The 17,135-nt window shown below is 45.1% G+C and overlaps 2 protein-coding genes across 3 annotated transcripts in view; one reads left to right on the top strand and one right to left on the bottom strand.

The window, feature by feature from the left end:
* Positions 1 to 17,135, top strand: part of LOC139051035 (b(0,+)-type amino acid transporter 1-like) — a 228,778-nt gene that overhangs the window by 53,694 nt on the left and 157,949 nt on the right. The gene's annotated exons all lie outside the window — the stretch shown is intronic.
* The window catches only part of LOC139050679 (b(0,+)-type amino acid transporter 1-like), a 51,820-nt gene that overhangs the window by 21,668 nt on the left and 13,017 nt on the right, over positions 1 to 17,135 (bottom strand). Inside the window, exons 1-2 of one of the 2 annotated variants that reach the window (XM_070527281.1) lie at positions 9,201 to 9,261; positions 8,590 to 8,664 (exon numbers count right to left, since the gene is read on the bottom strand). In XM_070527281.1, the coding sequence (XP_070383382.1) occupies positions 8,590 to 8,664; positions 9,201 to 9,216 (91 nt within the window). In that variant the 5' untranslated portion in view covers positions 9,217 to 9,261. Of the gene's footprint in view, positions 1 to 8,589; positions 8,665 to 9,200; positions 9,262 to 17,135 lie in introns of those variants that run through there. The other variant, XM_070527280.1, reaches the window with a different exon arrangement.

Below are 17,135 nucleotides of genomic sequence, written 5' to 3'. Positions count from 1 at the left end.
GGTACAAACTAGGCGTTCAGAAAGATTGGCCATAGCAATTTACCATGCGTTTTTCAATTTTTTCTTTTATTTTTCTCCTTTTAACATAGGTAGTAAATTGGGGCATACCGTAAAGACAGCTTGGTGGGGCATCCCACCACCCCGTTCCAAAGGGGACGTTGATAGGATCCCACCATCCATACAGCATAGGTAGCGGTACAAGGTAAATATAAAAGGTTTGAGAAAGAGAAAAAGGATTAGGAAGATATGCACAAATGCAAGAACGAAAAAAAACATAAATTGCATATTTGAATAAATCAAGCTGGCTAGGTGACCATGTCATTGATCACTACTTGTAGATTGTAGGAATGCCGTTTATTTCTCGGACGTTCTCCAAAAAAAAGCACTTCGAAAAATTTCGATATCACACCACACACAATTCGTTTGCTACCTTTTAAAGATCTTTGTGACCCACCACATCACATGTTTATGTTACTTCGCATACATATGTTTTCGTGCGACAGGCAAGCTGAACCACCGCGAAGCACTCGATCACTTTTTCGGGAATCTTCTGCCTGCGTTCGTGGTGTCTACGCTAAACACAATACAGTGCCGGACTGGATGTCGTTATAGGACGCTTCCAAGCGCTTGCCTAACTTTTGAATGTGCTTTCGGTCAACTTAAAGTTCTGTAGTGGTTTGTTTTTCTTGTGTTACTGAAAATCATGCTCCCGTGTAATAAAAAAACAAAGCTGGCGTGGCCCAGTGTTAGAATAGCTGACTCCCATGTTGACGACCCGGAATCAATCCCGACATGAACTGGGCATTTTCTTTCTGATTCTGGTTATTCGGGAAATTCGGGTATAATTCGGGTAATTCGGGCATAATTCGGGTAATTCGGGTAAAATTTGTGCGTTAACTTAAGAGCCAAGCTGCCCGAGTTTAAGTTTGCGCAAAAGATACTGTGCAGTTTTTATAGGTTTTCAGGCGGGCTCAGTATAACACAAAGGGCGTACTAGTAGTACTTAGGGGAGCCTTTTATCAATGCGCCCTGTGTACAATAAGTTTTGTAATTGATAGGACGGGGAGGTGGGTGGTCATTGAAATATTGTTACCGTTGACTATACCAACCAAATAACGTTTATTGTGCCGAAGGCAATTGAAATTTTTTCATTGATGTAAAATAAAAGCATTCAGGGAAGCACGGCAGTTTTGTTTGCTTCGACTTCGTACGCGAGCTACCACCACCTGCACGTTCCAGAAATGAGGAAAAGACAGGGGACATGACACGGTGGACCGCAGTCTGTTCAAGCTTCGAGGGTGCATATGGCGTATAAAACACTTAATCCCGAGACTTAATATAAAGACTTAAGTCCACTTAATCCCGAGACTCTGTATGTAGGGTTATGATAACGTTTACGATGCTAAGCTAACGTCACAGTTGTCATATAGTATCCGCGAGCCACTACGAAATGATGAAGAAGACCTTAGAAAGCCGTAGAAGACCTTCTGAGTCTAACGGCCATGAACTATTATGGGATGGCTCCTTCTTGAACTTTTGGAGAAAAAAAAAATGGAGACAGGATAGGTCTCATAACACCTTCCAAATAGGCTTTACACGCACTTGGAGAAATTTTGTTCACAATGGACACAATAGCACGGCAGTTAATTGTTTTATTATTTAGGTCTGTTCATGTTTTTAGTTCCAATATACTGGCGGGCTCCTGATTTTACTTCCCTTCTTTTTAAAATGATAGCGATGTACTCCGGGTGCCTTAATTCTTTAGAATTAACAGTGAAGTTGCACTGAAGGCTTCATCAAATTTTTGGCCATCGGGCTATATTTTTCCACCCAGCGTACATACTGGGTGTAGAAGGCGAAAGGTAACAAGCCTGGGCCTTGTTTCGGATCCGCCAATTCTAAACTGGTCAAATCGACAATCGTTTCGTCTTGCTTTGACAATGGCCTGAAAGTGTTGTGATGACCCAGTGGAAGAGAGTCCCCTGGAACAGGCTAAACAAATACTCGAGGCTGGCTATCCTGCTCCCTTACTGGCTTCAGTGGCGGAAAGTTCGATGAACCGGTGCATGATGGGAATAAGGAATGCAACGGTACGTCCGCAATTGGCACAAAATTTGTAGATGTACCCTACTTGCACCGCATTTTTCAAAATTTCAACAAGATGTGCATGAAAGCAGCCATCCGGGTGGTCCTCTTTGCTCCTGGGCGTCTGCGGGGTTTTTCTTGTCGAGTGAACATGTAAGAGAACGCGGTGATGGTCGCTTGTCCACCGCAGCTCCGCAGACATTTTGTATAATGCGCAGCGAACGTAGTTGATTGCGTTCCGCTGCACGTATAGGTAAAACTTGCAGGTGCCTAAATTAATGAATAAAATGGCACTATCATAATGCCAACTCGGAGATTTCCAGGCCTTTGGGGAACATGTTACAGGAACTGCAGGTGCGTACCGAACTTTCACAGTACGACAGTGCTTATTCACTCCTTTGACAAGATGACTAGTTTTATACGCCGAGCAGCAGATAGATAAACAGGATGAGGCACGTTTAAATATAGTTTCCGACGTTGTCTGAAAAAGAGAAACACTTTTTGCGGCACACGTGCGGAGCCATGAGCAGCTGTGAATAACCGGCCAGCACGGGATTTTTTTTATCTGTTTCCTTATTTTCGTGCGTTCTGTGTATGCTATATGTTTCGTTCCCGTCAGAAAATAACAGTAGCTGTAGTCAGCGCATGTGTTGTCGCTTATTCGTCTCATCCTCGCGAGGTCGCGCTGTTATTTGTCCACTATGAGACGTTTTAAATTGACCCTAGTGCTTTCCTATACTGGTTTCATCCGCCACTGTTTTCCAGTGGGTACGGCGTAGGTGAGTTCGGCTGCACGGCTTTGATCCCAGCGGCGACGGCCTCATTTCAATGGGGGCCTAATGCACAGACGCTCGCCTAATAAGATTTAGGTCCACGTTGAAGCACCTCAAGCACCTTCCTTCGGACCCGCCAATTCTAAATTGGTGAAACGAGCAGCCGCTTCGTCGTGCGTTGACAATTCTCTGAAAGTGTTGCGAGAACCCCGTGGAAGACAGCCTCCTAGAGCGGGCTGAACGAATGCGTCAATGGCGGAAAGTTCACCGAAGCGGTGCATGATGGGAATACGGAACGTAACGGCACGTCCTCAATTGGCACAAAATTTGTAAATGTGCCCTACCTTAACCAGATTTCTCAAAATTTCAACAAGATAGGTAAGAAAGCAGGCGTCCGGGTGGTCCTCTCTGCTCCTGGGCGTCTGCGGGGTGTTTGGAGGCGTGTAAACAAGGACGAAAAAGCGGTGATGGTCGCTTATCCACTGCAGCTCCGCAGACGTTTTGTTGATTGCACAGTGAATGTAGTTGATGCCGTTCCCCTTCACGTATAGGTACAACTTGCAAGTGCGTAAATTAAAGAATAAAACTGCACTATTATAATGCGAACTCGAACATATCCAGGCGTTTGGGGAACACGTTACCGGGACTGTGGGTGCGCACCACATTCTCACAGTACAACCGTGCCTATCCATTCCTATGAAAAGATGACTAGTTTTAGAGGCCGAGCAGCAAAAACAGATAAACAGGATGAGGCCCGTTTACATATAGTTTACGACGTTGTCTGAAAAAGAGAAACTATTTTTGCTGTTCATGTGTAGAGCAATATGCACCTGTGAGTAAGCGGCCAGCACGGGATTTTTTTATCTGTTTATTTTCGTGCGTGCTGTGTATGCTATATATTTCGTACCCGTCAGAAGATAACAGTAGCTGTATTCAGCGCATGTGTTGTCGCTTATTCGTCTCATCCTCGCGAGGTCGCTCAGTTATTTGTCCATTATGGGACGTTTTAAATTGCCTCTAGCGCTTGAGGGACGACGACGAAGTTAGTGCAAGAACGCACCTGTCCAAGCTGGCCTGTTCTCGTGAAATTTTCATCAGTCTCTGGGGCGCTTTCCGCTTCCTGACTTAAGGCGATGGACGCGGAACGTTCCGCAGGCTCGTACGGCCAGACCCCTTCACACATAGGTAACCGCAAGCTCTCGAGGATCTCGAAAGATCTTCCTCGGGCGATGGACCCCTGGCAGCCTAGCCCCGGGCACCAACATCAACAACTGCTGGACAAATAAAGTTTATTCCTGTCCTATCCTTCTACGACTCAAGGCACCTGGTAAACCACCAGTGAACGCTCAAGAGAGGCTTCTACTCCCGTGGCCATGGATGCAGAGCCAATTGCCGGCCCGTCTGGCCAGAGCTCTACATTTACAAGTTCCTCAAGGAAACGAGGCACGTGATCCAGCACCAGCGAAGAGACAGAGGTCTACTCAATCACAGGTGACGACTCATCGATGACAGCTTCATGCCGGTGAAGAGACGAAGGGCTAAAAGGAGGCTTATCAAGGCGTCGTCCCCAGCGAGTGCGTCAACCATGCAGGCATGCAGTGAACGCTGGCCGCACACCATCCTCTTCATGCCAGTGGATTCTTCCGTCAACCTTGGAGTATTGAACAGGCAAGCACTCCCTGTTTTTCTTGAGCGAATGGTGCCAAACTGAATCAAGGAAGTCCGGCTGAACACACGAAAGTATGTTCTAGCTGTCGACACAACCCGTGGAACCACGCTGGAGACACTATGACAGATAACATATTTGGGCAACATAAAAGTACGACCGGCCATATCTATGGACGGGGCCTGCACTGCAGCACTGCAGATGTGATCTGCGATGTTGACTTGGCAATTTCTAACTCGGACCTGCCAATTCTGATAAAACCAGCATACGAAGAAGTGGTCATCACGCACGTATGCCGACTCGGAAACAGCCGTTGCATGAAGATAGTGTTCAAGTGGGATTCCATCCCTTCGCCCGTAAAGGTCGGTCATTTCCGACATGTCGTACGGTGGTTTGTCCCAAAGCCGCTTCAATGCCACAAGTGCTTCAAGATCGGGCATGTTAAGGGTGCTTGCGCAAACTCCACAATGTGCCCCCGGTGCACGGAGTCGCACACGGTTGATGTCTGCCGTGCAACAAACTTTAGGTGCGGCAATTGTGAAGGCACCCATGAAGCGACATCTAAAGAATGCCCAAGCATAAAAAAAGAATTCGAAATTCTGAAACAAATGGTCAGGGATAGTTCAACCCATAGCGAAGCCTCAGAAAAGATCCGGTGTCGATGTCAACATCGACGGTAACGCTCGAGACAGGGCAGAGTTCATGCACCACTTGCGCCAACGCCATCATCTTCAAATAGAACGCCCGAGAGCACAAGGAGGCCTGAGACGGAAAAGGCTGCCCCCGTGGAAGAGTGGCCGGCGCTCGCAAGCCCTCAGTCTTCTAAAGAGCCTCCACGCTTGATGCTCCCATCGAAGCCTACTTCTGTTGGAGAGGCTTCAACAATGGGCTGCCAAATGATTCCGGTGCTGCGATCCATTGTGAATGTCATCAGGGCTATGCTGACAAGCATTGACACCCCATCTAATCGAAGTGGGCTAAAAGTGCTCGACGCGCTGAGCTCCGTCCTAGCAAGCCTTGAGTGAAGCCTTGGAGGTTAGAGAACCGTCGATCCTTCAGTGGAACGCGAGATGTCTAAGATCTCACATCGCCGAGTTTCATCAATTTGTTCTCACTAACTTATTTCCAATCATTGTCATCTGTGAACCAAGGTTATCACATCCAATAAGGCCATCCGGCCACGAGGCAACGTTCTCATCAAGCGACAGCAAAAGCAGCAAGGTCGTCACGTTTATTCGCCGTGAAATCACTTACGTCGTCCAACCGGTGCAACCTCATGACGACAGTCAGTATGTGTGCATGACTGTTAAAAATAAGAAAGTCACCTTTGCACTCATGGGGGTGTATCTGTCTCCATCAAGTCAATTTGACATCAAAAGACTAGAAAACATCTTAAAACCACAACCTGGTCCATGGATTATCACCGGGACTTCAACGCACACCATACCATTGGGGAAGCTCAAAGGCTAACGTGTCGGGACGACGACTAGCTCTATTAGTTTCCAATAATGGTCTCTACCTGCGGAATGACGCGAGTGCAATATTTCTGCGGGGAATAACGTACAGTAGCTGCCTCGGTTTGACTTTTGTCTCCCACCGCCTCGCCGCACATGTTAAGTGGTTTTTTTGGAATTGAAACGACACGAAGCGACCACATCCCCACTTACCTCAAGATCAAGGGAATGTCTAACACGGATAAGTCCACCACGATACGAAGCATAGATTGGACTGTCTTTAAATCCCAGATTAGGGACGCTTGTCACAAAGGCCTCTCTTGTGGACTGCAACAAGCTATCAAGAAAACGACACAGACAGCCACGCGCCCATTCACGTGTTCTCCAAAGTATTCTGAATTAGACCTGGAATTGGAGCGGCTTCGTGCGATTCGACGTCGCGCTGAAAGAAGATATCGACGCACTAAGTCAATTCAGGATCTAAGAACTGCCCGGCGAATGCGAAAGAAGATACAACACCGCATGGATAAACTAGAAGCTCAGCGGTGGTCCAAATTTTGCGCGTCGCTAGATCCCCGCAAACCGCTATCTCAAATATAGAGAACTGTGCGAGCTCTACGTTCAGTTCCGGAACAGTGTTTTCCATTTAAGGCCCTAGCACTGTTCCAGAGATGACAAGACATTGATGTGGCGGAATACTTCTGTGCTATGACTGCGGGCCAGCCAACTCGAACGGGCTCGCTCACATTGAACCGTATTCCAGATTCACGAGATTCATGCTTTGATCTGCCTTTCACGACGCAAGAGCTAGACGCGGCGCTCGCCCTATGTAATCGTTTGTCGTCACTTGGTCCGGATGCTTACCGTACGCTATGTCACCTTGGTGAACGGACACGAAGTGCGCTCCCTAATATCTGTAACTAATCCTTGCAGGAGGGCAGAATTCCTCAAGAATGGAAGATAACCCGCCTGGTACCACTTCTTAAGTCTGCAGGATCGGTGTTCTTTCTTGCAGAACCCTCCTTCATAAGGATTCGACTATCTCACCAGACTATATCGACTGCCGCGGAGCTTGCTGCTATTCGCGGTGCACTTCGTGTAATTTCTGATGAACTACCCAAGAAATGGAGCGTGTTCAGTGACTCCAAGGATGCTCTTCATTGTTTGGTTTCTGCCTTACGCCAAGGACCCCACAAACAACTAGTTCTAGAAATCAACACGACATCACGGTACAGTGGATTCCAAGCTACTGTGGCATAATGGGCAATGAACATGCCGACGCAGCAGCACGATCTGCACATGAGGAGGGCTTGCAAGACTCTATTCCATTCTCAAGAACAGACGCTGCAATGAAAATTCGTGTGCTTGCAAATGAAGCTATCAGAACTTTATGGAACACACCAAGCTTGAAGCACGCACGTATACACCGACTGGACCCATCTCTTCGACTTCGACCACCATATGGACTCTGTCGACTCGAGATAGCAGTACCTTGCCGACTGTGGCTTGGTGTCGCCTACACAAGATCTTTCGCCTTCCGATTCGGTATAGACGACAACGCGGCTTGTAGTCACTGCGGCGGCGAGGAGACTATCGAACACCTACTTTGCCACTGTCCTTGATACAGCGCGCACCGGCTGTAACTAGCGATCACGTTGGCACGCCTTGACGACAGGCCGCTTTCAGAACAGTCTGTCTTGGAATGCCGACATGAACTGTCGTCGCAGCAAAAGTCGGTCAAGGCTTTGTTGACGTTTTTACGTGACAGTAACCTATTAAAAAGACTATATTGATCTCATTCCGTCCCTTTCCATAATTTTTTCTCACGCTTTTATTTTTGTCACGCTCTTCTTTCCGTGTTTGCTTCCCCTTTCTCTTCCCCTAGTGCAGGGTAGCAAACCAGATGTTTTAATTCTGCTTAACCTCTCTGCTTCTCTCTCATTTGCATATCTCTCTCTCTCGCCCCTAGCGCTTTCTTATACTGGCTTCATCGGCCACTTTTTTCCAGTGGGTATGACGTAGTTGAGTTCGCCGGCACGGGTTTCATCCCAGCTGCGACGGCCTCATTTAAATGGGGGCGCAATGCACAGTAGCTCGTCTAATAAGATTTAGGTCAACGTTAAAGCTCCTTAGGAGGTCAAAGTTACTCAGAAGTCACCCATAATCATATCATTTGGACAGATGAGGTTTAGAGGAAATTATTAATTGGTCGTTACTGCGAGCGAGAAGGAGCATTCGTACGAGTAATTTTAGTGAATCTGCTTGGTGGCAACATTATGTATATGATGTGGCACCCAAAGGCTTAACCAAGCTTTATCGCCACCGTCTTTACACTACGTTTACTGGACTAATGTTTTTTCACGACGGTACAAAGCGGCTTGTGTAAATCTTCCGTGAAATCTCAGACTTACATGAGCAGCGTCATCATTCCACTGTTCCGAATTATTTAAAATGCATCCTCGAATCTGCTCAAGCACCCTCAAAAACTTATTCTTGCCGGCATGAATAATATCCATATAAAAATTCGTGCGAAAGATACACCAATTGCATTTCAAATTTCTGTCACGTGTTAGAACAAAAAGGGACGACTTCATTCTCGTCCGGCGCTTACCAACGCAGTTTCCGACGACCACAGCCGTTGCACTGAAGAGGCCCATGTCCCGTCTCAGACGGCCAAGCCTATCTCCTGTGTTGGTGAATCCGGAAAATTTCAGTTAATTGTTCTTCGATCTTAGGGTAGCTACGATGTTTGCCTACCCAAACTCCTGGCGTTGAACTTAAGGTAAGACACGTTCTTTTTTTTTGTTGCTTAATACGAAAAACATAATCTCACTTGACAAGTGCACTATTGCTAGTGTCATAACGACCATACATACATGTTTCATCTAAGGCACAAATCATGGCCAACGCACGATTCTTTCACAACATCAACATAAATAAATTTGAATTGACAAGCATAGAAGATTGCTTGTGCATATAGCGTATCCCCTTAGCGATAGAAGGAATATATTCGTTTTTTTTTCTTAACTTCAAGATCTTCCATGCAAACTTTACGCAGAACATTAAACAGCAAGTTCACATAATGCGTGGACAGTTGCTTTGGCATGCGCTGTCTAGATTCGTATAAATCGGAAGCTCTGGATTTCGTAAAGAGAATTTCCCACTGTGACATCGTTCGCACGCAGTTATGAAAATAACGCCAGGGGAAATCATTTAACATACCTTCCCGATCCGCCATTTTTTTTCCTTTCCCGGTGCAGCGCTTCTCCAGTGCCCACAACGCGTCAACTCTATCCGCTCATTGGTCTATCTTCAAACAGCTATTTTTGACGTCTGGCAAAGACTGCACGTCGTGCGTGCGCGTGTTTCAGCAATAAAACAATTAAAGTTTGGCGAGCGTTAGGGAGAGTGAGATGTGGAACTCGTCTGAGGTCCCAGGAATTCCCAGCTTTTCTGACTGTCATGCGCGGGCATTGAAACTGCAGGTCACACATGCGACTGCACATATGTCCTTCGTTCCTCCGCAGAGCTGCAGTTCTGTTTTCTCCTCTCGGAATTTCTACACCTGTACTGCTGCGCCTACGGTTGACAAAAGCGAGGAATGAAACGCCATGTATGTGAAAAAGTATACGATCAGAGGGCGTGTTGTTATTTGGAAACGGTTATGGGGGCAACTAAAAACTAAAAAAAAGCAAAACGTATTGTGTCAAAAGATTTGAGAGCGGTACTCTCTTCGTCGGGGCTGGTCAAAAGTTCCAAACTTCGAAAATTTCAACCTGCTGACATTACTTGCGCGACAAGTGGAAATGCAAACTGAGGTTATGAAAGACCGTTCACTAATTAGGTTAAATAATTCGTTTGCGTCTGATATTGTAATTTATGAACTGTTGCCGGTGTGTTCGCGAGATGTACACAAGAAATCATTTTCATTATGACACCTGTATCGAGGCAGTCGTTCCCGAAGTTTGTGGAAAAAAAAAGATTGCCTTTCCTCTCACATTTGTGCTTCTGCGTATAACACGGCGTTTTGTTAAAAAAAGTAAGTAGGACTAAGCACAGTTCTTTTGTAGGTCTGACGGCGTAGATCCCGAAACCGGTGCTATCATCAGAATTTGTTCCAAACGCATATGCTTTGCAAGCTCACCTGCTACAATTCGTTATTTGCTGTATGCACCTTAAAAATGATTATTTAAAAACCTTTTACTGAATTTTCATTTAAGCAATATGCATTTCAACTTATTGGGCCTGCCCATCTACGATATGATCATCTGCCTATTTGAGTAATTTAACAACAGGAATTGCATTGCTCAGTGTGCCAGAGGCCATCTTTAAAATCCTCTATTAGAAACTACATTCAGGAAACTTTGGTTTTATCACTCGGTTCCCCTTGACAGGTAACTGAATGATTCTTCACCGCAGCGCCGTGATATGCGTTGATGCGAACAACTGTTCATGTAATATCCCACACAACGTCATACGAGAAAGCGTTGCAACGTTGGTTCAGATAAATAAATGTGATCCGTTGAACTTCATGTGAAGAAATAGCCTGTGATAGGACGAAAGTTTTGAATTTTCTTTCTTTTATATTGGGGGGGGGGGGAGGGGGGCTGTAAAACAACACTACGCACACCACATCCCACGAACTGTAGGAATCGATGTTGCGCGATGCATAGGGCCGCCGACCATTCAGTATTGTTTGGTGTTCCGCACATATTTACCAGGTAGACCAACGCGTTTGTTTAAATCAAGTAGTGGTGTCTCTGCGACGCAAGCGCACCTGTGTACGACTATCGACTATCGTACGACGGCTACGTCGTACGATAGTCGATTATAGCCGACTATCGTCGACGTAGTCGACGATAGACGACTATAGACGCCGATGTAGTCTATAGTCGTCTATAGTCTATATAGTCGTCTATAGTCGTCTATAGTCTATATAGTCGTCTATAGTCTATATAGTCGTCTATAGTCGTCTACAGTCTATATAGTCATCTATAGCCTATATAGACGCCGATATAGTCTAGTATAGACGACTATAAACGACGATAGACGCCTATCTAGTCGACCATAGTCGACTAGATAGGCGACTATCGTACGACGGCTACGACATATTTTTTGCTGCGTTAATTCGAAGCGATTTCACACGGCACACCGATTTTTGGGTATCCTTATAGATGTTGAACGGGTGCAAGCTGGAGATACGAGGACGGTGACGTAATATGCGACAAAGTTTTATGCAGTCTCACGTAGCTATTTGTACGTCGCGTGGCTTATCTTGAAACGATGATAGCATTTTTACTCCGGTGAACAAATGTTGAAACGTGGTTAGCCTGGGCCGATCATGAAGCCGCTGCAACGTCGCACAGTTTTGACATAACATTAGCTGCCATAAGGAAAATACTGGAGAATGTGGGCCCGACCCGAAGGTGGTCGAGTCACACACAGCGCGTCAAAACGCGAGTGGTCAGCATGAAAGAACACTAGACACTGGCACATGTGACGCATGTGCCAAACATGCCTAAGCTAGTCGGCTTTGGTATACGAGGGCGGTATGCGGCTGATCATGGCATAATGGTTTGCACATTGAGCAGCCGTTCTCGAAGGCGGAGGTTTGATACCCCGGTCGGTCATGCCTTTCGCTTGTATTACATAGTCCCAAAATGAGGGGATCATGAAATTGACCAGCCTACGGCAAAATGCCTGGAATGAAGCAAATAATGGTCCGCTTTAAAAGCTAGCAGTCTCTTTGGCGAGAGGTCCCAAAATTTTCCACACAAATGAGGATGCGCATGTAAACAGGGAATTTACTCAATGACGGTCAAATTAACATGTACCATCGTTGAATGCAAGTAATAGGCATACATAACAAAATTTCAGATATTATTCACGATTCTCCACAACTTATTTTTTGAGGTACAGTCAACCCCCGGAAGGCGAATGCTAGTTTCGATTTCAAGGAACATGCGCGCTCTAGGTGGTTGCCAGATGTCCAAAATTATATTTTTATTTATCTTTTTGTTAATTTTAAGTCGAGAGCAGCGCGGGAAGCAGTCTCCGCGCGTCCGTGTACCTCCGCTCAACATAAAAAAAATTATGGGGTTTTACGTGCCAAGACCACTTTCGGATTATGAGGCACGCCGTCGTGGAGGACTCCGCAAATTTCGACCACCTGGGGTTCTTTAACGTGCACCTAAATCTAAGTACACGGGTGTTTTCGCATTTCGCCCCCATCGAAATGCGGCCGCCATGGCCGAGTACGTTTCCGCTAAATTTCTTCTGCGCTCTGCGCACATACAGAGCCATCTTGCGGCAAACACAGAAGACCGCCTCCTCGCAATGTACGGTGCTGCCCCGACACGTGGCGCGCCACTCGCCCCATGACCGCGTCCGCCTTAATGGCGCGTCGGTGCCTGGCTATCTGTGCCGATCGCGACATTTGGCTGGCGTAGTACGCGGTGCGAGCGGGATGCGATAACGCTATCGCGTTACACACTTGAAGGTGAAGCTTAAACGTCCTCCAATTTTTTATCTATCTATCTATCTATCTATCTATCTATCTATCTATCTATCTATCTATCTATCTATCTATCTATCTATCTATCTATCTATCTATCTATCTATCTATCTATCTATCTATCTATCTATCTATCTATCTATCTATCTATCTATCTATCTATCTATCTATCTATCTATCTATCTATCTATCTATCTATATTGCCGCGCGACTGGCCGCTTGAGACACTTTGCATGTATTCGTGGGCATCTTTCCCGCTCGAAAAGGAAACATTTATTTAGCTGTAATTGAGGAGCAGAAAGGTGTATCGGGAGTTTGTCACGTTGCTGTACCATTTTCGTATTGATACTTTTCATCTAATCATAATCAATAATCTGAGCATCACCAAGCGACGGCAAACATTACTTTAGTTCTATCCAGCTTCGTAGCATTGGCATGTCTTTAAAGTTTGGCTCAAGTTAACTGAAACAACCTGTATTGTTTTTCTTCGTTTTGTGGTATACCTTTTGTAGTATACGTTTTGTATATACTAGTAATCAAGTAAGCGTCATGCCAGTCACTGTGGTAAAGATACATTTGTGACAGGTATTGGAAAAACGTTGTCTTTCGTTCTTTATTTGAAGTATGTGTAACGTGCAGCGTTGCGAAGATTATGTCGCAGTTGAACTAGCTTGTCGGTACTTGTGTGCTATAAACATATATCGACAGCCAAATACGCCAGTAGCTACCATAGCATTTATTCACTTTTGGGGGGCGCAGACGCCCTTGACACAGGCTTGTGTTGACTGGGCACTAGCTGCTCGTGCAATGGGCATGAATATTTGCCGAACGAGACGTGCCCAGATTTTTAATGATTTACCTCCTAAAGCTAAAAGTTTGGCAAACATTAGTGCCACCTTTTGCTTCTTTGCGCACGCCGTCCCTGTGAAACTTTGTCATCGCCTCATGTGAAACCAGTTCATGTTTGTTATTGTTTTGGGTTGGAGTTTCTGTCCACGTTTGGAGGAATCTATAATTTTCCCCCCCGATATTTGATGTCACAACACCACTATCTTCCAAAATAAATTAGACAGATGAGATATTTCCTCACATTTCGAGTATCCTAATAAAGACCACAATTACCTACAAATATTTCATTTTTGTTACCTTTACGTTATTATTTGCACGTTATTGTTCTATCTGGGTTGCACGCCATTGTACTTTCCTTTACACTCAGCTCAGATGGGGGTGTGCACTGTTCGTTTACAAGTAACGGCTTGTGTATAATTACGAAATCGTAAAAGCTTATAAAATGAGTTGAACATTACGCTGCCGGCCAGCATTTCTCTAACATTACGTTCTAGCGATGAACACACGGGACACTGAGCATCAGTCTCTGTAGGAACCTGTTCATGATTGTTCCGAACATTGACCGCTGGACCACCTTCAATGCGACGTAGGCGGGAAAACCGGCCAGGACACACCCGAGTGCAATTACGTATTGCGAGACTTGAGCCACTGCTAAGACGGGGACCAGGACAACCACGAGGGAAACGGCGATGTTGGCGAAGACAAGCCACGTGGGCACCCTGATGGGTCTCTCAGCATCTTTCATGGTCACGCGCAGCCTGAGCATTGCTAGCATCACCATTATAGTCATGAGGCTAAGCACTGTCATGGAACCTTTGACCAGTAAACCCACAGAGCCTGTGACGGCGAAGAGTATGGCGAGGCAGCACCTAAAGGCTATTGCAACTATTGGCAGTGAAGAGTTCATCGTTATGAGCGAGAATGCCCAAGGGAGGTGCCTCTTGCGGGCGGCAGCCATGAGCAGTCGGCTGCGGCTGAGAAAACTGGAACTCATCGTTCCGAACGTACACACACATACAATTGCTGGTACAAGGTAAACACCCGCCATGCCCCATGTGGCTCGGGCAAAGGTAACTGCTGTTGCCTCTGAAGCGATAACACTATCGAGGTCCAGGACCACAAAGTAGGCCACTTTCGTCAAGACCACTAGCACAGTCACGAGGAAAAGACCGCCAAGGAGTGACCTTGGTATGGTGCGCGAAGGATCGGACATCTCTTCCGCCATGCAGGCCACAATAGTACTGAAAAAATGAAGATATTGTCAGCATCAATGTATGCGCCAGGAACGCACAAGAAGACAAGACGCCCCTGTCCAAAGAGTTCACAGACAAGCCTGTTCGTAACCCTCTATGTCATTCTCATGTTTCATCCTTGCATGTAGTTAAGATCTAGCATCACAGTTAGTGAAGACTTTCCACCTGCAGCTCGACTAGCCCGTGAAATACGGCTAATTGAGTTTGGTAAATCTTAAGCACGATAACCCCAGTTTAAACTCAGCTACAGGAAACTGCTATAAATAACAAATGGTACATGTACCACTCTAGCTCGGTTCATACCCAGGAGATGCAAGGACGCAGCGTAGGCCTCAACCACGCTGTGGCTGCTCCGGAACGTGGCCCTACATTTAGAAACGCACAAGGGTTTGTGCGCATGCGCAAATAATTGAAATCTTTATACTAACATAAGAAGTGTCCTCAAAAACCATGGGTCATCATCATCCGCAATCCGCACATATTTTGCTAATACAATAGCTCTGACTGAAACGTGGCTTTCTAATGACGTTCATGAATCCGAATCTTTTTGTAATAGTAAGGAAGTCACGGCATATGATCATGACTGAGCAGAGTGTCTTGGTGACGGCGTACTTTTTGCCATTCTGAAACACATCGCATTGTCATCAGTAATATAAAAACAATTTGGGCCACAGTAACTATCAACCATCACAATATAAGTTGAGTTGTGTGCTACCACAAAGGATCCCCATCATCCACATTTGCCAATGGTGATGTGATCGCTTCCATCAGGGGAAATTATCCTTCTATACCTTTTTTCCTATCTTGTGACATTTCTTTTGTAACAGAGTTTCGAAAGGCGATCTATCTCACTTATTATCACGTTCTTCTGGTTCAAAAGAATGTATTCGTCGACTCAGTAACCTGAGTCCTCAATATGCTTCGGTCGCCCATGACCTACCCGGTATTGGCGACCATTTATTACTAAATATTCACCTTAATACTTCTTTTATGAAACTTCCGAAAAGCCCCTTGCGCCATAAAACACCACACATCGTCGTCAAACTTCCGAAAAGCAAAAAGAAGAATGTGTAGAGACTATAGAAAAGCTAACTTAGAAGTAATAAATAATGAGTTGAGTGAATTTGTTGTATTCTTTAAGAATATCGGTAATTATACGGCGCAGTGAAACTGGAGTTTATTTTTTAGGGGGGCGGCAGAGGTAAGTCAATAACCAGTAACCACATTCCAACCAGTGCTATAGCCTGTAATCCGGGCGCGCCTTAGTACAATAATTGTTTAAAGTGGCTATTCAACAAAAATGGGCGTCTGTATCGTTCCGCTAAGCAGTCACCCATTGACAAACACTGGAAAGCTTACCCATTCACATCTGATACCTATGTAGCCACACTCAAGTACTCTAGAGATACATTCTGATTTACGCTGGCAACTAATGTAAAGAAAATTCCTGCGTGTTATACATTCGCTTTCTGATGATTTATCACACTTAAAATTTATCTGGTAAACTTGTTCCAGATTATCTTTGTGCAACTCTCCTGATAAATATATTTGTAGTATCTATGTCTTGATGATTCTAACTTTTTAACTGTGCCTTGAGGGACTGCCTAAGTTCCCGGTGTATTTCGGCTGATAGGTTCACTGTAAATACATTTGTCAACCGGCTTGGATAACATCTATCCTGAATTATTGAAAAGCACCTCGTCTTTTGGTTTCATTATATTAGCTAAAATATGCCAGCCATCGCTCTACACATCTACTATTATATGGAAAGAAAAACGGAAAAATTATGTCATTACACAAATCCGGGAGCGAGACATCATCCAGTATAGTAAGTATACATCTTGTCACTTGAACATTACAATTTACTCACAAACTACATCAGAGCTTGACAGTTCTCTTGTCGATTGCATAGCATTAGATTTCTTTTTTCAAACATCTGTGACAAAATGTGCCTTACGACTTCACTTTATAAACTAAGCAAGCTAAAGCTTGATTCTAACCTCAAATGGATCGCGTTACTTCTTGTTATTCATTCCTTGTTTTTAACTTATAATGGTAATAACTCACCTCATAGCAACGTAGTCTGGATTCGCACAAGGCTAAGTCCTGGGACCTCTGACATGTATCTAATTGGTGGTGACTGTGCAATGTTTAAAGAACTAACGATCATAATATCAGCCTGATTCAAACCGGTCGAGCTCATTACCCTCACCAATTGGTGCTCATTGTAGAAATGGAAGTTAACATTAACAAGTGCAAATTTGTGAGTATCCCGATTTAGAAGTATCCTTCCTGTGCACTACCTGAATAATGTTGCTTAAGAAACAACAAGTTCATATGAGTACTTAAGCATGCATTTACCATCGAAATTACGAGGAATGATTCTGTTTAATATGCAATTAGGAAAGGAATCTGCTAGCTGGGATACTCGTGGTGTAACTTTTCTCGTGCTACATGCCCTTTAAAATTATTCCTTCATAAAAGCCTCTTGCGCCAGACTTGGTATATGATACGCTATACGGGGCCTCCTTCACGAAAAGG

This window comes from Dermacentor albipictus, chromosome 10 (genome assembly GCF_038994185.2).
Source record: "Dermacentor albipictus isolate Rhodes 1998 colony chromosome 10, USDA_Dalb.pri_finalv2, whole genome shotgun sequence".
NCBI lineage: Eukaryota > Metazoa > Arthropoda > Arachnida > Ixodida > Ixodidae > Dermacentor > Dermacentor albipictus.
Note: the sequence above shows the minus strand (reverse complement) of the source record. Positions and strands in the feature narration are given on the sequence as shown.